Below are 22,040 nucleotides of genomic sequence, written 5' to 3'. Positions count from 1 at the left end.
TTATCCTTTCCCAAGCAATTATACTTGGCCCTATGGCTATTTAAAAGGGTAGTTTTGCTGCATTTAACATTCTTTGCATCATAAAATTTATGGAAGTAAAAATTGTGATTTCATATTGAAGTATGTCATCCAACTCTTTTCCCAAAGAAAAGTCCTACAATTTCTAGACATTAAAAGTGATTGACATATTCATATGTGTTCTCCATATTTTCTTATAGGTGCTCCAACTAAACAACATATACTGAATATTATACCTACTTCTACAATTAGCGTTAGATGCCTTTGAGTGTTGAAAAAATGTTTTAGACTTTCACAGGTAACTTTAAGAACTTTGAGGGGGTATTTGGTTGAGAGAAGTGGGGGTCTGCAATTGAAATCAGAATGGGTGACTCTCATTTCAATCGTTTGGTTGGGAGGAGTCCCATTCTGATTTCGATTCCGAGGTGGAATAGGAATAGGTCAATCTATATAGAACTCAATTCCTACTCTCCTCTATGGATTCAATTTTTCATTCCAATTTTGATTTCGATTCCGATTCCGGTTACGAACTAAATACTTCGGAGGATTTGACCATTCCGATTTTGATTCTAAATCATTCCGATTTCCATTCTCATTCTGATTCCGACCACGAACCAAACGTCCCCTGATTGTAGTTATTATACTCCTAATGTGAGAAATAGAATGTGCCAAGGAATACATCCATGTTGATAGAGAAGCAACCCAGCCACATTGGCCTACTGTGCTACCTACAAAATTCATTGATGCTTCTTTTTATCCACAATTTGTGCTGAACTCATGCTCTTCATATTTCAAATATGACCTAAATTTAAGTCCCACATTTTTGGAATCTTTTCTTTTTGGTACAAAATGGTGATAAACCCACCTCATATTTCCTTTATTGGAATCTTTCTTTTAAACACAAGTTACATTACAATGACAATTATTAATCATCCACCAAGATATGTTACAATTATATATCATACTTCATGTCATTACAAGATATGAATCATCCCTATCATGAATTGGCATGCCAAAGGCTTAATCTGAAAAAAAAAAAATGAAAATAAAAATAAAGAGATAAATGAAAAGAACTGAGGGTGAAAACTGAGAATGATTCAATACATGGGTATTGCTTACAAAAAAACAAAAAGATATTGACAACACACAGCAGCATCCCACAAGGGACATTCTGCCAAAACTGCTTTTGGATTTGCAAATAACAACTAAATCATAATCAGACAAGTAAAGGGAATGCCATTCCATATATTTGAAGCTATTGAAACTAAATCACAATCAGACAAGAATGATTCAGTTGTCACCTATTAACTTCCAGAACGAAAGACAGCAAAAAAATAACCAACACCATGAAGTGCACTGTAGCTGGTCATTTTTTTTTGCCCTATGGTTACCCACAGATACCTGGTGAAAGAGAAAAGTTATGCTATCTCCACCCTCCAATCATTTCAGCACACTCCTTCTAGCTGGTCTCAGGTCTCTGCCTCTGAGAGTGTTTCTTTATAAACAGAAGGAAAGGAATCGCATGGAATATCATGGCAAAATGGGGTTGGAAGTGGGATCCCAAATAAAGAAGGAAAGAAATGGGAAACCAGTCAAAAGGGGCTTGTCTCACACCCACCTCTATGCTTCTCCTTTGCCCACCATGGAGATATATAAAACTCTTTTACAACAAGTCTGCTTGGCCTGAGAGCAAGTGAAGGGAGGGAAGACTCCTTTGGATTGGGCTGTTTTAAAGAGAAGGAATGGAAGGAAAATAATGTAAGTTCCCCCCATCTTCATCAATCAAACTGTCTTCTTTCTCAATCTATGCGAATATGAGTTGCCTTCAGGTCCCTCTCAAGCCCCTCCTGACCATTTAATCATCAGTTTGTATGCTTCTTTTCTTTTCCCCTGTTTTTAACAAAAAGAACAATCTCACAAAACAGAGCATCTAGACAGGCCCAGTGTTTCTGATAGCCCAATGATAGTTTCCTGCTCCTTTCGAATTCTGAAATCTTTAATCTGTGGTGAGAGGTGTTTAGATCTGGTCGGTGTATAAAGTTCTGATTGTTCTTTCTTTCAAACTCATTCTTTGATTTCTTTTGATATGCCAAAAAAACTGATTTTTGGAATGTTAAAAGTTGTTTTTTTTCAAATGAAATGTTTAAATTTTAGATCTTGAGTCTCTTTTCTGCAGATCTGGACATTAGGAGAGGTTTCTGTATCTTTGCATTGAATACTTAACGGTATAATATTTCCTACATGTGGGATGCGTGAAGAAGCTCCTTTCGTTTTAAGTTATAATAAGTCTTGTTTCTATTGTAGCAACTGGATTCATGGATGTGCATCACGTTTTGTGTACAAATAGAGCGATTTTTTGTAGAGATGTATCATTATGGGCAATTTCTATTTTCCATCATCATGTGTAGGTTGAACTTTTTATCTTTTCTTTTCTTCCAAAACGTTTTATTTTCCCCTCCCTTTTCTTGTTTTAGATGTGCTAGGAGTCATATGTACTATATCCTTTGGAGTTGTTAGATGTTAAAATTTCATATCTAAATTTTAGTTAACTTTTACAGTTTACTGTCTTGATCAAGGTGTGTATCAATGATATTTCAGACGTTTCTTGTTCCATTTAGTAGGTGATGTTACAGGAAACTGGTATTTTCTTCCTCGTGAATTTATAAATTAAGTGTTTTTTTTTTTTTTTCTAAATTTAAGTTTATTTGGATTCTGAAGCTTTTCCCCCTATTTTAGATTCAGGAAACCTTTGATGATGTTTTGCCGAGTGAGACTAGACGATTCTTGTTTATATTCCCTCCCCTGAAACCATGCAGGAAACCTGATGTTTATTTCTCAAAGATTCTTTGACTTTGAAAGTGCAATATTTTTTAACTTCTCTCCAGAGATTCCAGTAAGGTAGTGAAGTATTAATTAAATGCTATATTTTCAATTTTTTTGGCCTTTGTCTTCATCTGAAGTGTTAGTTTTGGTGATTAGAGTTTGTAGAAGTACCTATTCTTCCAACTTAAGATGCCAATTTGTTGAGCTGCTCCATTACTATTTTCAGAGGGGCTTTCATCCTAGAATGATTTGAAGTTCAAACATATAGACAGTGGGATACTGTATGAAGATGGATATATGGAGCTTCAACAAGAAAGGTCCAACCTTGGGGTGTTGTCTGCCACCAACTTGCGGAATCTGTCATCTTCTTCCTCAGCATTTGTCTCTGCATGTCAGTCGCCTTTCTTCTCCCCACGATCACCTGTGCATGGCTGCGAACCAGTTCGACCAGACATCGCAAACGCCTCTAATCGTATTGTTATAAATGATCATCTTGGTTCTAGCACTGTGACTAGGCAACCAGAATCTTTATCTAATGTCAACTTTGTGGCATCTGATGTTTCTCCTGCTCCAAGTTTCTGCACTTCCAGTAATTTTGGAACCCCAGGAAATGTTTACAACAACCCCGGTCTGGTTTCATCCTTCAATGGTATTCGCAATGGCAGTTCATCTAATTATAGTCAAGGAACCAGTAATGGTCACTTCGCTCGCAGAGAGAAGCAGAAGAGATTGGGGAGAAGCCAGGGAAATTTCTCATTTACTCAGCCTTCAACTTCAGTTTCTTCAGCTAGTAGGCTTAGGAGCTGTGATGTGTATGTAGGATTTCATGGACAGAAAGCTTCCTTGCTGAGATTTGCCAATTGGCTTCGTGCAGAGTTGGAAATCCAAGGGATTAGTTGCTTTGCATCTGACAGAGCCCGGTGCAGGAGTTCGCGGAGCTATGATATGGTTGAAAGAATAATGAATGCTTCTACCTATGGAGTGGTGATCCTCACAAAGAAGTCATTTGGGAATCCTTACAGCATAGAGGAGCTTAGAAATTTCTTGGATAGAAAAAATCTGGTTCCGATCTACTTTGACTTGAGTGCTGCCAATTGTCTTGCGAGAGACATCATAGAGAAGAGGGGGGAACTGTGGGAGAAAAATGGTGGTGAGTTGTGGATGTTGTATGGTGGCTTGGAAAGGGAATGGAAAGAAGCTGTTGATGGGCTTTCCCGGGTGTTAGAATGGCAATTGGAGGCATATGATGGTAACTGGAGAGAATGCATACTGCAGGCAGTGGCTCTTTTGGCTACGAGATTGGGAAGGAGAAGTGTGGTGGATAGAATAAATCGGTGGAGAGAAAAGGTGGAGAAAGAGGAGTTCCCTTTTCCTCGGAATGAAGTTTTTGTTGGCCGGAAAAAGGAGCTCTCTGAGTTGGAGCTTATTTTGTTTGGCGATGTCAGAGGGGATGCAGAGAGGGAATACTTCGAACTCAAGACTAGGCACAGGAAAAAAACTTTGTTGATTGGAAGGGCTGAGAAGTGTTGTGAAGACAAAAATGCAAAGGATCAGCAATCAGAAAGCAGCATCAAAGGAAAAGAGCCAGTTCTGTGGAAGGAGTCTGAGAAGGAAATTGAGATGCAAAGGTTGGGTAGTCCACATAGGCAATGCCGCCCTCTAAGGGCCAAAAATGGAGGGAAGTGTGGTAGGAGGAAGAGATCAACAAAGATACTGTATGGGAAGGGTATTGCTTGTGTGTCTGGGGATTCAGGAATTGGTAAAACAGAATTGGTTTTGGAATATGCATACAGATACTCCCAGAGATACAAGATGGTTTTGTGGGTGGGAGGGGAAACCAGATATATTCGGCAGAACTATCTAGCTCTGCGAACTTTTCTGGAAGTTGATCTGAGCATTGAAAACCATTGTCCTGAGAAAGGGAAGATAAAGTGCTTTGAGGAGCAGGAAGAAGAAGCAATTGGCAGAGTAAGGAAAGAGCTAATGCAAGACATCCCATTCTTGGTTGTCATAGATAACTTGGAGAATGAGAAAGACTGGTGGGATCGCAAAGTTATAATGGATCTTCTGCCACGATTTGGTGGAGAAACCCATTTCATAATAACCACACGTCTTCCTCGAGTAATGAACTTGGAGCCCATGAAGCTTTCATACTTATCTGGTGTCGAGGCAATGTCTTTGATGAAGGGGGGTATAAAGGATTATCCAATAGCTGAAATTGATGCTCTCAGAGCCATCGAGGAGAAACTGGGCAGGCTTACACTAGGTCTTGGTATTGTAGGAGCTATCCTTTCTGAGCTGCCTATAACTCCGAGTCGACTGCTTGACACCATAAATAGAATGCCTTTGACAGATTTGGCATGGACTGACAGAGAAGTTCTTGTATTGAGACGACATGCAGTCCTCGTTCAGTTTTTAGATGTCTGTCTTTCGATATTTGACCATGCTGATGGACCGAGGAGTTTGGCAACCAGAATGGTTCAAGTAAGTGGTTGGTTTGCTCCCTCAGCAATTCCGATACCTCTCTTGGCTTTGGCTGCACATAAGGTTCCAGAGAAGCATCATGGTGCTCCCGTCTGGAAGAAGTGCTTGCGTACGCTAACCTGCAGCTTTACAACATCTCATATCAAGAGATCTGAAGCTGAAGCATCATCCATGTTGATGAGGTTTGGGATTGCGAGAAGTAGTAGAAAACCTGATTGCATCCATTTTCATGAGCTTGTCAAGCTATACGCTCGCAAACGGGGGGCCACTCGAGTTGCTCATGCTATGTTTGAAGCAGTTTCCCTTAGAAGCTCTATCTCTCAATCTTCTGACCATCTATGGGCAGCTTGCTTCTTACTTTTTGGATTTGGGACTGATCCTGTTGTTGTGGAGCCAGGACCATCTGACTTGCTATTTTTCATAAAACGTGTAGTTCTGCCTCTAGCCATACATACATTCATCACCTTCTCTCGCTGCAATGCAGCATTAGAACTTCTACGCCTTGCAACTGATGCATTGGAAATTGCTGCTGAGTCCTTGGTTTCGAGAGCTGAGAAATGGTTTGATAAATCGTTCTGTTGCATTGGACCAGCTCAATCTGATTACACATATATTTGGCAGGAACTGGCACTCTTGAGAGCAACTGTTCTAGAGACTCGGGCAAAACTAATGCTTAGGGGTGGCCAATATGACATAGGGGATGACCTTGTTCGAAAAGCTATTTTTATCAGGACTTCAATATGTGGTGAGCATCATCCAGACACAGTAGCTGCTCGAGAAACACTTTGTAAACTTAGAAGACTTCTCACAAACATTCAAGTTAGTTGATCTTTTGTAGTTCCTTCTCATTCACTATATATTCTTTTATGTGATCTTACATTAGAATCACAGAAATGTCTCAGCTTCAAATAACAGGGAAATTGCCTGGAACACCTTTCCTTTTCCACTTTGCTCTAATTCTTATCTTTTCGTTTTGCTCTTGCACAAAGCATAGTTGATAATTTTTAAATTAGTTTCAAAGTCTGAGATTGGTAACCTTTTAATATTATGGATTGCTCTTGGTAACCTTTTAAATCGTTTCATCTTTCTTCGATAAACTCTCTAGTCCACTCAAAAAGATATAGGTTGGTTTATATACTTTTTCTATTAGCTGATTGAGACTATGCTGACTTATACAGAAAAATAATACAAAAATGTTAATTGCACCTACATAGCGCTTGGGACCCTTTCACCAGTTGATATGATGCTAGATCTACAAAACTTGGCACATAACAAAATAACGTTATGGTTTAAAATATTGAAATGAGGAACCAAGTAGCTTATGAAATATTTTCAAAAAGCAGTTTTGCAAGCTAAAAGAATAATCCAAGAATCAACTTATCGAGAGTTTCAAATTTAAATTTTTATAACTATTTACAAGACACAGAATGGAATTAACTAAGTGTAAGTTTGTTGCTCATCAATATTGCTCCCAAGGTTTCTCTGTTATATAGATTCCCTTCTTCAGACATTCTGTATTGATATATTATTGCTGTCAGTGTAAATCATCATTACTATTGTGGAAAAAAACTCTCTAGGCTTTTATTGCATCTTAGTATTATTTACATATTAGTTCACCTAGTTAGTCTTAACTGCCTTAGGAGGAAGAATGTCATTCAGAAACCCCTTTTTCTTACCATATTGTATTTTTCAGTGGATTAAACTATTGGCTAATGTATTCATCTAGTTGTCTATACAAGTAAAAGAATGCTGGTACAGGACGGCCTAAGCATCTCAGATATTCAGAGGTTTGTTCTATAGGGGACTGTTTACATGGAAGTGGACTCGGAAGTCATGAAAGTCACTAACCACTTCTGGATGTTTGGATGCAAGTGAAGAAAGTGGCATACCTTGATTACATATGTATCTGATTTTCACAAAGAAAATTTGGTTAGAAAAGTATCGAATCGAAGTCCGTCATGTAAATTGAATTGTCCTTTTAGATTTTCATCACTGTGTTTGTGCATAGTTTGTCATCAGTGGTTAACATACAGAGCCATGGTCTGCAGTAGTTGATCATGTCAAGTTTGTCACTTCCAAGAGCTTGATCTTATCTTGCAGAAGTTCTTAGAACTAGATCTTACCTTTAATAACATTGCTGCGAATGCCCATCTATCACAATGATTTAGCATTAATCAAGTGGATATCTGCTCAAGATTCTTCTTTGCCTACTCAAGCACTGCCAGTGCCACATTGTGTACCTGGGCATGATATTCTCAGATGGTGCAAACATCATCTGACATACTTGTAACAACTCAAGTACTTGACCCATTGGTAGATGATGTGAAGGATCCATGACTCTTTAGTTTACTGGAGCCTTTGTTAGGGAGTGATAAATGATCTGGTGTTGGTCATTATATTTCTGTACATTGCCATAAGAGTTATGGAGTTTTCTTGTATATTATCAATTTGCAGTTAAGTTTGAAGTCTGAAATTGATTTGCCATTTGAAAATGCTGATGGGTTTTGTTGCCGAGGATATGGTATGGCACATCTGTAGTTTCAAATATTCCATCATTAGATGCTATAGCTGTCAATGTATTGCTCTTATCCATCAGGGTTCCAGTTAGCCATTGCTCTTTTGTTCACCATGTAGCGGTGCGAAGGCATCTCAAAATCACTTGCAAATACTTTGTTGTCCAAATGATTGGTGTTCTACACTCTGAAAATAGTTTTTATTTTTCACATGAGTTGGAATAGGACAGCCTTCAGCAAAATTGACCTATGGTAAGTAGTTTCGGTGAAAACATTGATGGATGCGCTTTTGTTGTCTTACAATATGCATTTATTTTCTCCCAGCATATCACATCCTTTCTCCAGAATAATTGCTCCATCTGGATTGTAAACACTTCTTGTGTTGTATCAAAAAGCTTTGTTCAAATCCTGCCTTGACCAGAGTTTAGGGGTATTTTGACAAAAGCCTGCCACCCAACTGCGCCCGTTACATAGCAAACTGCCTAAAGGGTTCCTGAGAGAGAGAGAGAGAGAGGTTTCAGAAGTAGGAAAGCATGCTTGTTAATTGCGTCCTCTTCTGTTTGGGTGCTTAGAAGAAAACATGTAGGATTTTGCCAATAAATTAACATAACTTGCTGAAAGATGGTTCTGTAAGCCATTGATCTTCCCTGATGCAGCCCATCTTCATATTGGCTGTTCTTCACGAACATTTTTGGGCTACTGCCAGATCATAGAGTTGGCATCTTTGGGATTAATCAATCTTTCTTGACAATCCTTTTATCAAACTTTGTCATTCTTGATGCCATTTCTTTAAGTTCTCGAAAATATTGCTCTTTTATATGCAAAAGGTGCTTGTTTATTAAGCTCATGATGTCTTGTTCCCAGATGTTTTTGGTTCTTAATGCGCATAGGGGTACCGGTATATGTTTTCAGTTATTTCTGATTTAGTTCTCAAGTGGGGGAACTGCTTCATCATGGCTCTGGGGACACCAGCATATGCAAAAGCATAGTCTGGAATGGCAAATCAATACACATTGTGGCGGCTCATTCTACCAGCTACTGAATGTTTTTCCCTTTCAACTTCGGATTGATCTTATTAACTTATCATATGTATGATTGATGCATAGCTAGCATCAGATATGCTAAGATGCCACCAATTTTGTCAATAATATAGAGAATCAAAGTTAGCAGTATACTTTTGACGAAGCTTTTGGAAAATGGAACATGTCCTGTATACTTTACTGGTTGAACAGTTCAATCACCAAACATTTATAGATAACATTAACATCAGTAAGCTTATTTACAATGACACAGGAAGCTGACAGAGCATTCAGTTTAATTTGTTCACCATGTAGCGATGCGAAGGCATCTCAAAATCACTTCCATGTACTTTGTTGTCCAAATGATTGGTGTTCTATGCTCTGAAAATGGTTTTTAACTTTCACAGAGTCGGAATATGATAGCCTTCAGCAATATTGAGCTACGGTAAGTAGTTTGGGTGACAACATTGATGGCTGCACTTTTGTTGTCTTATGATATGCATTTATTTTCTCTCAGCATGTTACTGCCTTTCTCCAGAACAATTGCTCCATCTGGATTGTAGAGTCTCCTTGTGTTGTACCAAAAAGCTATATTCAAATCCTGCCTCGGCCAGGGTATAGGGGTATTCTGACAGAAGCCTACCATCCACTCGCGCCCGATATGCAGTAAACTGCCTAAAACTTGAAGGCTTCTTACACACACACACACACACAGGTTTCAGAAAAGTTTCAGAAAGAGAGAGAGAGAGAGAAGTTTCATAAAAGTTTGAGAAATAGGAAAGCATGCTTGGCAATTGCGTCATCTTCTGTTTGGATGCTCAGAAGAATATGATTTTGCCAATAAATTAACATAACTTGCAGAGAAATGGTTCAGTAAGCCATTGATCTTCCCTCATGCAGCCCCTCTTCATATTGGCTGTTCTTCATGAACATTTCTTAGCTACTGCCATATCATAGAGTTGGCATCTTTGGTATGGATCTATCTTTCTTGGCCATCAAAGTACCAAACTTTTGTCATTCTTGATGCCATGTCTAAGTTCTCGAAAATATTACCGTTATGCAAAAAGGTGCTTGTTTATTGAGCTCATGATGTCTTGATCCTAGATGTTCTTGGTTCCTTTTGCATGCGTACATCGGTATATGTTTTCCATTATTTCTGGCTTAGTTCTCAAGTGGGGAAACTGCTTTATCATGTCTCTGTGTACACAAGCATATACAAAAGCATAGTCTGGAATGGCAAATCAATACATATTGTGGGAAGCTCAATTCTACCAGCTACTGAATGTTTTTCCCTTTCATCTTCTGATTGATCTTATTATACTTACAGGTGTATAGCTAGCATCAGATATGCCGAGATGCCACCAATTCTGTCACTAATATAGAGAATCAAAGTTAGCAGTATACTTTTGATGAAGCTTTTGTAAAATGAAACATTTCTTGTATACTTCACTGGTTGAACAGTTCAATCACCCAATATTTATAAATAACATTAACATCAGTAAACTTATTTACAATGACACAGGAAGCTGACAGAGAATTCAGTTTAATTTGTGAGAAACTGAAACATGTACAAGGGGATCAGGCAACCAAATAAGCTTGCTGCTACGGATCTGGATTGCCAACTACCGCCTCGTCACTGGAGTCATATTCATCTTCGGTCAGCTCTTCATCACTTGATTTGTCTTCCGGTGGAGCACCGATGTCCTCAGGCTTCGCATACCTTTGACAATATTCTGGATAATGATGACAAGAAAACTATGAAGAATAGCAAAACAAACACTTGGATTCCACAATATATCAACACATGCTTCCCTACCCGCAGAGTAGGGAAGCATGTATTGGTGGACACATACGTAAGTGCAATTAGATGTTCTCTATGGCAGAGAGAAATATGTTGCTAGAAATTGTCCAAGCACGAGCCTCCACTATCAAAGGCAGAAGAATAACAAGAATCTCAAGGGGTTGGGAAAAAACCCTACAAGGTAGCTAAGGTTCAAAATATTACAATACAGTAGACCACAAAGGTCTAGTTACTTCAAATAAATAGATTGTTGGCAACAGCGCAATGTCTTTATCTATAAAGGTCTATCACATTCTTCTAGTAAGATCCTAATTCTAAAATACCATGATTGAAGAATGAGAGAATGCCTATCTTTGATGATGAATGGAAACAAATCAATCTAAAGATGCCAAAAGAATTCAGAGAAACAAGGAGAAGCACCACAGAAGTCAACTATTCAAAATTCATATCCATAAGCCTTCCCAGGTTTCAGTTATTCAAGATGAAAAGAAAGCTGAATTTACTGGTATCCTCATCACTGGGAAGTAGAAACAAAAGTCCGAGTATGACAAGGAAATTCCCGCTTTGCTCATGACAAGTAGGAATTGCAATCTTTTCAAACTAATCTAAATGCATCCTAATACTTAACAGCAGAAGCTTATCAATTGCTGTTGCACGGTACCACTCTGTTTGGTCATTTGGTAATACAAAGACAAGTACTTTCTTTGAGAAGAAGGTCTATAGGCTAACAAGGTCCCAAGAAGATCCGAGCATGAATTTTGCAACAACATATCCAGGCAAGGACTATTGGCCCAAAAAACTTCAACTCGGTTACGAAGACAACCAATGGTTTTCACTCCATTATAATAGCTGAATGCCCTTTAGAAATGGAACTCACCAGCAATTATCATGATTTTCATGTGATGCATTAGTCATTAGACTTAATCATTATCAGAATGTACTGAAAGAAAACTTACCAAAGATTTTGCAGAAATCAACTTGGATAATGCATGAGATATCAGGACAGAAATCTATTAAAAGCCAAATTCTCCAAGCTGGATGGCTGATTGAGGCTGGAACTCAAATAGTCCAAGAAACCATCTCCCACGGGCATCCAAAGATCACTCAAAGACCAATGGATGACCATAGACACCAAAATTGCAGCTAAAAGACAATCTTAAAGGTAAGCGCACCATTATAACATCCAGATATCCATGATCATATTCTTAGGTAACCAAGTCTTAGTAAGTTTGAAGCCTATAACCCTGTGATGTGGCAGGTCCAATGCAATCCTTCAAAAGTTGATCTATAATCTCCAGGTGAGTTGCCATCGAGTTCAATGCAAAAAACACTATGTATTTGATTAGGATATAAGACATAAACTTATAGAATTTGACTATTTCCTACAGAAAGTAAGCCTACATATTTAACCTACGTTAGCTATGATTTTTTGTGTTCTTGTTTAGGCATATAACACAGACATTCCCTTCTCTTCATTGCTACCTTCTGAACATTTAAAGTGATGTGTGTCCTTCAACTCTATGAGATATATAGCATAGATCTCACACACAAGCTTAATTAGAAAATCTAGTGGGAGGTTCAATTATGGTTGGCTGAAAGTAAGCAAGATAGGAGATTTTTCAACAAAAGTGGTTAGCTGGGGTGCAATCTAATATGAGATCAACTTTAATAGTAATGGACTTAAAATCTTCCCCTTATGGCTCAAGATCCAACCTAGAAAAGCTGTCATGGTTAACATCAATTCTACCAAGGATCTGATAATGTACTCCTCATTTTACAGGATTGAGAAGGAAAACGGCATGGAAGTGAACAATAAATTGAAGCAGGAAAAAGTTGAACTAGGGAAGGGGTCTTCGCCAACATGGTCCAAACACATCTACTTTTTGTAGTTTTGGCTACGTCAGTCATAACCAAGGATTTATGTGCTGATGCCTATATGGGAATGCCAGCCACCAACGAATGTGCCATCCTTTGTGAAATACAAAAAGTTGAAAAAAATAATCCTATTAAAAATATTCAATAATGATTTGCTCAGTGCTTGTCAACCCATGCTGGGTGTCAAACTGGTCTAGCATGGATTAGCAGAGGCCAACACTTGAAACCTTGGTCATGACCAGCGGACTATTATAATCTCATTATGTAGTCACCACTTCTAAATTACACCACCACATCTATCTAGTAAGTCTAAAACTGATGTCAATGTCCTATTAAAACACCCAACACATTTCAAGCATGAACACCTGAACCTGATTAAAAACATGATAAACATTATTGGAGCTTATAAATCTTCAGAAAATATAAGAGAAATTTATACCAAACGGAATGATTAGGAAAAGAGATAAAAAATTTCTAAACAGTAATTAATTTGTATTGGTGTGCTAAAACTTTCAGGTTTGAATGAGAAAAATTTGGACATTCAAAGCCTGATGTGGTTCCTCTTGCAAACCATGTTACATTGTAGACAAAATGCTTAAAAAACACAAGATACAAAATTTCACAAATCGTCAACAATGTTCAGAAATGATACCTGGGAACTATAAAGAGTAGCTTGGAAGTTAGAAATTTTGACTTAGAAGAAATAGAGCATCAATAAAAGGGAAAAAATGATTAACTTACAAGGTTCATTTCCAAGACCATTAAAGCTTAGAATGACCTAAAAGCCAAAAAGTTGGGGAAGAAGTCACTTAAACAAGCTTAGCTTGATGCAGCTTCTCTAAGAAACAAAGATGCAGGTGCGAAGTGGGGGAAAAAGTTCCCAATGTTGGACAAAAACAGGAACCACATTGAGCATATCCTATGTGCTGATGGATCTTGGTCTTTGTATCCCTCTCTACTTCAGAATGAGTTTCTTAACTTCTATCAAGATCTAATAGAATAGTAATTATCTGATTTTTGAGGGTGAGAATGGCCAATACCACCCACCTCCTCAGACCCTTCATGGCATGAGATGTTAGTCAGACTCTATAGTACCAATCAAGAAAATAAGGAAAATATTTAGGCAATGCCTAGCATGAAAGCTGCAATGCTTATGGTTTCTAAGAGGACCTTTATACAAAATATTCGGATACTGTCAGGTCCAACCTCTGTAATTCCATAAAATCAGTTTTCTTGAACCTCAGTGGAGCACAACTTACATTGAAATTATTCCCAAGAAGGAAAGACCTTTCAAAAAATCCAAGATTTTAGGCCCATACATTATGTTACCAGGACCATTTAATCTAGCATATAGTACCCACATCTAACACTTGAACATGGATTCTGGTATGACACTTGGACATGACTCTGTAAGAACAAATAATCAAGTATGGAACAGGTTCAATGCTGAGACATGCATCTGCACCATAGACTGTAACCACAGTCCATGCAACATCATCCATATCTTATGTAATATGTGTCACAGAACTCTAGCTAAATTCACAGCCAACAAGCTGAAGTTGGTCATTGGCAAATTTTGTGGTTTAGAAAAGGGAATCTTTACCTAAGAACAAACTGATAGCTCAACAAATTATTCCCAGTTTACAATTGGAACTGATATGCAAATAGCTTATGATAGAACTTATTGGGACGTGGAAGACTGTACTTTAGGTTCTTAGTTGGATGAACCTTCTTGCCATATGGATATAATGGATCTTTTAATGTATTTCCACCAAATTCTTTGCCATTTTGATTAATGGTATCCCAACTAGATGGTTCAGCACTAAGAGAGGTATCAACAAAGATGACCCACCATCACTATACCTTCTTATCTTTCACTCGTAAATTCTTTCTAGGATTCTTAACGAGAGAATGTATCTAAACCACATTTTGAGTTTCCTATCCAGCAGAAGTCTCCATGTTTTCATCATTATGCTAAAAATGTTATCATAGTTGCTAACCACCTATGCAGGCCAAGGTGCCCCAGCAAGGGCCACTTAGGCATTAGTTTGTTAAAAGATGTAACGCTTATTTGCTACTTCCTTGCTTTACATGATTTTCAATCCTGTGAAAATAACATAATTTATGTCATCATGTCCCTCATCTCATCCGCCCCCTTATCAACCATAGAGACACCTCTCTCACACAACATCATGGCAAGGAGGAAACATCCATAGCCAAGTGCACAACTATTTACCCATGTGCCTCCAACCAGAGGCCCTTTCGCAGCCCTCTAGTAGCCATCTGACCATCAACAGCCTCCTGTACTCAGTAACTGTCTAATCGCTCCAAGTTCCTGAGGTCCATACTTCCATCTCTTTCTTTTTTTTTCCCTTCATTTCCCCACCTTTTTTCATTTTCTTATTCCTCTTCTTCTCTTTCGAAAGATCCATGTTTCTTCTTCTTCTACATCTTCTTTCTCTGCTTATCTAAAAAAATCATTTTACTTATCCTGTCCCTCATTTCTTCTTCTTTCTCATTAACTTTTCCCCCTTCTTTTCTTTTCTTTCCCTTTTTTTTTATTTTTTATGTTCCCCTTATTGCAATCTTTAGGACGATATGAAAATTTCAATTGACCCTTGTGTGTGTGTGGAGACTTGTCAAATTTGTGCTTTTGAGCTTCAACGTCTAACAACTTGCATTTGTCACTTGCCACACTTAAATTGTGTTGGTGTATTGATATGTGATGCAACAAGCCTAGGTTTTGACTAATCCATGCTCCTACATTTTTTACTGGTTTGTTTGGTTATATATATTTATTTACATATTGGGAAAAAAGAGATTATACGTGTTATTTTTGTCTTCTATGTATTTCTTTGCATTATCTAAAAATGGACTTACTATATCACAAAATAATCCCCCTAGGTGCCAAGGCAGTGCCTAGATGATTAGGGGTCCCTACCAACTAAGAATGGACTGGTTAAGGAGTCCAATGTCATACCAATATCCCTGTTAATGGACTGGTTTAGGGGTCCAATGTCATACCAATGTCCATGTTTAAGTGTTGGGTACAACCGTACAAGAACCTTAGGCTAAGTTAAAGGGTCCAAGTAAGCTAGGAGTCTCAAACCATTTGAATTAGGTGGTCCTATTTACCACTAGCCTGGTGCAATTCAAAATAAGATGATCCCTACCATCCTTAATCTCCAATGGTTGGGTTTAGTATGGTATTTGCTCATTATGGAGACTACCTCATTGTTGTTGCTAATGCAATCCCTATGGCAAGTCCTTCGGCTCCAGTGGCATGGGCCATTTAAAAACCTAGAGGCCTATGAAAGTTGCATTTTCACTTAAGAAAGATGTTGCCTTCACAAGGATGTCTTCAGAAAACCAAAACAGACATTTAGTCTAGTCTTTTCAAATGATCAACCACAATGGGACTACGATAAGGACTGGACTCCACAAGGGGTAGTAGTGGGAAATCTTGGACGATGGGCAAAGGCCCAATCAAGCAATATCACATGAGTGAAGTAGGGCAATGCCACCTACTAGACTTTGATAAAGGAAAGAAATGCTACCCAACTGATACAGGATAGGAAGATTTAATTCTAAAGGAATCGATATTTGTGGGCCAATTGCTTGCTTATCTATTAATAGCTTTGCCTTCCTTTCACTCTTTTTCTCTTTAGCAGGGTGGGAAAGGACTCAATTACAGCTGGGTCCTTCATTCGATACAATCTAAGAGTAATTGCCTCCATATCCAGTTCAAGATCAACCTCCTTTCTCAAATCAAAAACTTGTTTGAGCTCAGTTGATGGACCAATGGCTCATGGAGCCCAACAACCCAATTAACCAGGTGGGGCACTCAACGAAAGTGGGTACACCAAGCAAGTATGAGAAATTGGCCTTGCTCTACTTTCTTAAATAAAAGCAAGGACCACTATGGGAGGTCGAACCAAGGAGCTATAGAAGTCTTGGCTCATCTCTGGTGAGTATTGGATCAAACAATAGGGAAGTCTCCTTTATTCCAACACCATTAGAGGATGAGGTTTTGCCACATCTATCGTTAAGCAAAGTCCACAAAGGATCAAGTTGTGAATCCAGCATCGGTTGTGGCAAAAATTACAGATGAGTTGACAATCCTCTAGGGAGTTGCTTCAACTGCTAGCCGACAATCCTCAGCACCTTGTGCTTGCACATCTTGTAGGATTGTACTTGCCAATCTTTACTTCCAAAGAAAAAAGACAAATGAAGAGTAGTATGACGAGATATTTATGAAGCGAGGGAAGAGCCAAGGAAAATTTGGAATAGCAATGTACATGGTAACATGGAATGCTAAGAACAAGGCAGATGAAAACGAATTGGAATAAGAATTTTCCATTTCTTTGGTCTCCAAGAAAATGTTCGGATTTAGTTGGGTAACAATGATACTACAATAGAGAAGGGCTAGCACGAGTCAGATAACAGTGGGCCAAACTGATGGTTGGTTTTTGTTCTCATGCTGCAAGTGAATAGAGGGGAAAAGGCAGGAAAAGACATACTAGGTTCTAATTAATTAAATGACAAACTAGCATACTTAAGATGACATGTATAAGTGTTGAAATGAAGCATGGATAACAAGAAAAGAGAAGAATTTGCTAAACATACTAAGATAAATACTAATTTTGTTGAAGGTAACAAGAAGAAAAAATATATGATAATTTTGCAAGAACTGCAAACACTAACATCTAGAACATGATTATAGTTAATAAGACAAAAATAATTAGAAAAAAGAGGTTTAGAGTAAATTTGATTAGTCATTTGAAAAATGTATTTTTGACGGAAATGTGTATCAAAGAATGAGGGTTTAATCATAACAGAAATAGATGATTATGGGTAGAAGCACATAAATAACTTTTATGAACAAATCAAGAGTGTAGTATTATTTAAAATGGGGAAAGGCCCCTATATTTTTTTCTCCATGGAATTCCACAAAACCATAATCATAATCATAAAGCCCTGTCCTAACCATAAGAGGCCAGCTTTTTGAATCCTCATTCATCAATATTTTCTATTAAGGGCTACCTTTGCAGTTATCATGAAATCCAAATACTTTCTCACAAATTCCATCCACATTACCTTATATTTCCATTCTCTTCCCAAATCCATTGACAATATCCATGTACATCACCTTATTGGAGCTTTCCTTTAGTATGTTATATATGCCTATATTATCGCAATCAACTCTCCATCATTGTGTCCCACATTGGCACAAATCTTATAGCTCTTTTAATGTATGTTCCTCACAAGTGACTCCAACATACAGTAAGAGCAACAGTGATACAAATACTCCGGGAACCTATCCTAACAAACATGTCTTTCTTTTTCTTAAAGGACCTTGGCAAGTAATATTACTAATGCTTTATTCGTTGCTATCATCTCTACGGGGAGGCCACAAGGGCCAAATAGACAACCATTCGACCAAAATGGAAAGCTAAACAATATGAATAAGCATATTGAAAAGTATTAGAAGGTTAAAGATGCAGTTGATCATGACATGATCAAAATGGACCCAATTCATAAACAGTTAAAATTAGGAGTTCAAGCTTTACAAAACTGGATTCCAGTTTAAGAGGTCCACTCCATATGGTTGGCAAAGCCTAGATGTTTCATTCAGCTGCAAACTAATTTCTTGTGCCAAAACATAAAATTCTTGCATCTCCAAAAGAACATTCAAAGTGACTTTAGCAAAATAGAACGTTGAACAAGGGCCAAATAGAAAATCATTTGACCAAAATGTAAAGCTAAACAATATGAGCAAGCATATTGAAAAGTATTACAAGGGTAAAGATCCAATTAATCATGACATGGTCAAAATGGACCCAATTCATAAATGGTTAGGAGTTCAAGCTTTACAAAATTGGATTCCAGTTTAATAGGTCAACTCCATATGGTTGGTAAAAGCTAGATGTTTCAATTCAGCTGCAAACTAATTTTCTTTGTGCCAGAACATAAAACTCTTGCATCTCCGGAAGAACATTCAAAGTGACTTTAGCAAAATGAGACATTGAAGTTGATAAAGAAACAAACCATCCATAGTGGTAGCTGCAGTCATAGGCAAACATAAGAAAAAGAGATAGAGGGCACATATGATGATGAGTAAATTTTGTCGAGAGGCATTATTCATGAATGCAAGATTGGAGAGTCAAAGACATCCCTCGTCACATTTTCTTAGATGAATGTCTTCGATTTTATTGAATCTTGAGACTTTGTTTTAACAAATTTGAAGACTTTGGAATTTAAACCCTCTATCTTTCAAGATTTTGCTGCCTGTTATTACTTCATTTTGTCTATAAACCTTAAATTTTCTACCTCCACTGATGCTTCTCCCCAAAGAAACAAATCTTCACTGTATATGGCTTGCATGAAAACTTCAACGAAATCACCTTTTCAACTATCAGACAAAACCTTGTTTCAAACCTTCAAATTTCGTTGGACGCAAAAATATCACATTTACAGAAGCGCGATAGATGTTGAACTGATGTTTTCTTGCTTCAATTAATGAAGACTTGAGTTTTTATTTCAGTTATGGAATACAATATTAAAAATTAAGAATGAATTAGCAGGTCATTTATTGCCTTGGAAACCCAGCACACAAGAAGGATTTTACATTCCAGAGGGAAATCATAGGTACAGTCCAGTGCCATTTGCATCAAACTAGATAAGAGATCTTTTGTGAGTTGAATAGGTTGTCTTTGAATAAGAAATTGAGTTCATCACAAAAGAAAACTACAAATAAATAAATATATATGTTACAACATCCACACAAAAAAAGGTCTCATCCATGAGACTTTTTTCAGTTAAGGATGACAAACGGGAGTGCATGGGGGGTTGGTTTATGGTGATAGCTTCAAGGACTAAAATAATGTAACACATAATATAAGCTGTTTAAGAAAGTATGGATAGAGGAATAACAAGCTTCTGCTCCTTACATTACAAATTAAATAAGTAAATGAATACAATGTCTCTTAAAACAAATATAAAACCTGCTTGCATATTAGGAGTTTAGGACAATGTACTGCATATTGTTATTCAATGACCATCTGCATCACACAATTTAACCCAGAGGTGTAAAATAGCAAGCATCCACATGTAAGTCTATGTCACCATTACCACAATTATTAGCAAAATTATCGAAATAAAGATATTAGAGAAGAATCTATCACAGAGAGATAAATCCAGGATGAATATGTCACCTTTTACTTTTTGTTCATATGCAGGTCGATCACGCATCATCAATGCTGCAGCCTCCCCATTCAATGGGTCAGAAGGATTAGGATACAATAGAAGTTGTGGAAGGAATACTTCGAAAACATTAACAAGATCTGGTAAGAAAGACATACGATGATCAGTGTAACTCATGATGACCAGAAGCAGCTACTAACCGTATACTACCAACAAATACTGAATTCTATGTCAACCATGGCATTAATGCATGATGATGAGAAAAAGATGAGCTCTATTACCAAACATGGGACTCCAGGTCTGGTTGATGACGTCCAAACAGACTGAACCAGACCTGTAGATAAAGGAAAAACAATTGTAAGATCTAGGCTGCAAAGTATTTTGTAAGTTTGATCTTCTACCAATTTAATCTACCATAGACAATAGTGAGGGCAGAAGAGTTTCTACCATAAAGCCATAATTTTAGGATCCAAAGACTCACATTTCATCAACATTTGGATGATACATCTTATTAACGAAACCAATTGATGGCGATTTGTAAGGATAAGCATCAGGCAATTCCACCCTGACCCTCCACACGCCCCCTTGATAAAGACCTGACACATCCCACAATTTAATCTCAGAAAGCTCTCTTAAACCACCAGTACTCACAACACGAAGAATTCAGGACATCACAAACTTCTCAGAGATCAAAGTGGTTTAAGACTAGATCATGCAATCAATAATCATAACAAAGAAATTTATCAGAACATCAGAGGGCTACAAAGCGCTACAATACAATTTCCAGACACTCGTAAACAGAAAAAACAGAAACCAATAAAAATGAAAACTTTATATCAAGTTCTAAACCACATTATTGCAGACAAAAGGAGAGCATATTCGAGGAAACACCCAAGACAACACGAACAAAAAAAAAAAAAACTCGGGAAGAAATCTTTGGTTCATAAATCAATAAAAGAATAATCTTTAGGGAAGCAAAGAAGATTAAAAGAAAAATAAACAAATAAAACAGAAGTCGGAGACAATTTTGCTCCGCTCTTTTCAACCACATCAGGGACTTGGATCAGAAGACAAAGCAACAGCCCGGAACCAATAAAAATACCCAAAAAAAACCATGAGATAATTTTTCCACGATTCATAAAAAACAAGAAAACAAAATAAAAACAAGAGAAGTAGTTCCGATGCTATACTGTCATTCGGGCCATGGAAATCGACATAGAATTCTTGCATCCCATCGTTCACCATCTCCACCTTGTAATCACTCATCATCCTACACAACATCAAAAAAAAAAAAATCCAAAAAAAAAAATCAGGACAAAGGGGAAGAAAGGAAGAAAAAAAAAAAAGAAAGAGAGAAATCCATCCATCAGAGGGTCAATAGGGATCCGGAGATTCACAGTTTCATCAGGTCCATCTCGCGGCGCTTGCTCGGAGAAGACATCTTCTCTTCGTTTCTTCGAGATGGGACGAATAGATGGCTTCCTCCTCTATCTCTTCCGGGAGGCTCACAAGAGAAGAAGAGAGGAAGGAAAGGAAGCTTGGGTCTTTAGAATTCTTTTTCTCCTTTCTAAGGTACAGGGGATGATGAGAAAAGGAGATGGGAAATGGACAAAAGCGCTGAAAGGGCCGGTCCGGACACCTTATTTTATTATTATTATTATATAATGTAAATAAATCTCTACACGCTTGGTGGCGGTGCCCTTTTCTTAGAGATGAAATCATGGAATGATGCATCCAATAAAATGAGGAAACAAAATATCCCTTGGGTTCTGTTCTGATGTTTTTATAGAATTAAACTAAATATTCTGTAGAAATCAAATTTGATCTATTCAATCCAACTCACATTACCGGGATCTCTTTCAATCCATTCATGAAAAAAAAAAAAAAAAAAATCTTGTGAGATTATTTTTCTGCCTATAATATTCAGCTCAGCCAATTTCAAAAATTTATTTGAATACTATGAAATAGATTTTGTGCAGGATTATTCCAAAGAGGGCTTGGTTTGTCCACCATGTTTCCTTTTTCATTCCACTAGGCCCCTCTTGGGCCCAGAAAGGTTTCAATCAATGAGCTGTGCGAGGCGCACACATGTTGTAGGTCTCAAGTGGTATTATGTGACAATAATTTAGAATTTTGTTCTTTTAATAAAAATAGGACGTTTATTTATAATGATCTTCTTTTTGTTGCCGTATGAGTCGCAGAGATTACTTGCGGTGGCATCCAATAGATTTAATATTACCATACGTATAGACAGAATTAGATATGTTAGGAGAGTAGACAATGGTGGAAGTGTCGTACAAAGTG

The 22,040-nt window shown here is 37.6% G+C and overlaps 2 protein-coding genes across 9 annotated transcripts; one reads left to right on the top strand and one right to left on the bottom strand.

The window, feature by feature from the left end:
- The first annotated feature begins 1,563 nt into the window (after positions 1–1,563).
- LOC105053593 (uncharacterized) lies at positions 1,564–10,323 on the top strand. Of its 7 annotated transcripts, none has more exons than XM_073246099.1 (3): positions 1,564–1,776; positions 3,068–6,144; positions 8,703–9,750. In XM_073246099.1, the coding sequence occupies exons 2-3, from the start codon at positions 3,139–3,141 to the stop codon at positions 8,763–8,765; spliced, it is 3,069 nt and encodes a 1,022-aa protein (XP_073102200.1). In that variant the 5' UTR covers positions 1,564–1,776; positions 3,068–3,138; the 3' UTR covers positions 8,766–9,750. The 7 variants fall into 7 exon arrangements, with proteins under 7 accessions (XP_073102200.1, XP_073102206.1, XP_073102204.1 ...); XM_073246105.1 differs by lacking the exon at positions 8,703–9,750 and adding an exon at positions 10,185–10,323 and having other exon boundaries at positions 1,565–1,776; positions 3,068–6,070; XM_073246103.1 differs by lacking the exon at positions 8,703–9,750 and adding an exon at positions 10,185–10,321 and having other exon boundaries at positions 1,565–1,776.
- Positions 10,311–21,349, bottom strand: LOC105053594 (ubiquitin-conjugating enzyme E2 4). Of its 2 annotated transcripts, none has more exons than XM_010934826.2 (6): positions 21,134–21,346; positions 20,927–21,006; positions 20,218–20,332; positions 20,018–20,070; positions 19,748–19,876; positions 10,311–10,590 (listed from the first exon to the last, which is right to left on the bottom strand). In XM_010934826.2, the coding sequence occupies exons 1-6, from the start codon at positions 21,175–21,177 to the stop codon at positions 10,460–10,462; spliced, it is 552 nt and encodes a 183-aa protein (XP_010933128.1). In that variant the 5' UTR covers positions 21,178–21,346; the 3' UTR covers positions 10,311–10,459. The 2 variants fall into 2 exon arrangements, with proteins under 2 accessions (XP_010933128.1, XP_073102207.1); XM_073246106.1 differs by lacking the exon at positions 10,311–10,590 and adding an exon at positions 19,432–19,594 and having other exon boundaries at positions 21,134–21,349.
- Positions 21,350–22,040: the final 691 nt, after the last annotated feature.

This window comes from Elaeis guineensis, chromosome 11, assembly GCF_000442705.2.
Source record: "Elaeis guineensis isolate ETL-2024a chromosome 11, EG11, whole genome shotgun sequence".
Classification (NCBI taxonomy): Eukaryota; Viridiplantae; Streptophyta; class Magnoliopsida; order Arecales; family Arecaceae; genus Elaeis; species Elaeis guineensis.
Note: the sequence above shows the minus strand (reverse complement) of the source record. Positions and strands in the feature narration are given on the sequence as shown.

Excerpts from the sequence above, each read along its gene's own strand:
- LOC105053593 (XM_073246100.1), top strand. The coding sequence starts at position 3,139 with ATGGAGCTTCAACAAGAAAGGTCCAACCTTGGGGTGTTGTCTGCCACC. Across the intron at positions 6,145-8,702 it reads GACTTCTCACAAACATTCAA|ATGTTTTTGGTTCTTAATGC; the intron begins GTTAGTTGATCT and ends TCTTGTTCCCAG.
- LOC105053594 (XM_010934826.2), bottom strand. The coding sequence starts at position 21,177 with ATGTCTTCTCCGAGCAAGCGCCGCGAGATGGACCTGATGAAACT. Across the intron at positions 20,333-20,926 it reads TTTCCATGGCCCGAATGACA|GTCTTTATCAAGGGGGCGTG; the intron begins GTATAGCATCGG and ends GGGATGTGTCAG. Across the intron at positions 20,071-20,217 it reads CATCCAAATGTTGATGAAAT|GTCTGGTTCAGTCTGTTTGG; the intron begins GTGAGTCTTTGG and ends CTTTATCTACAG.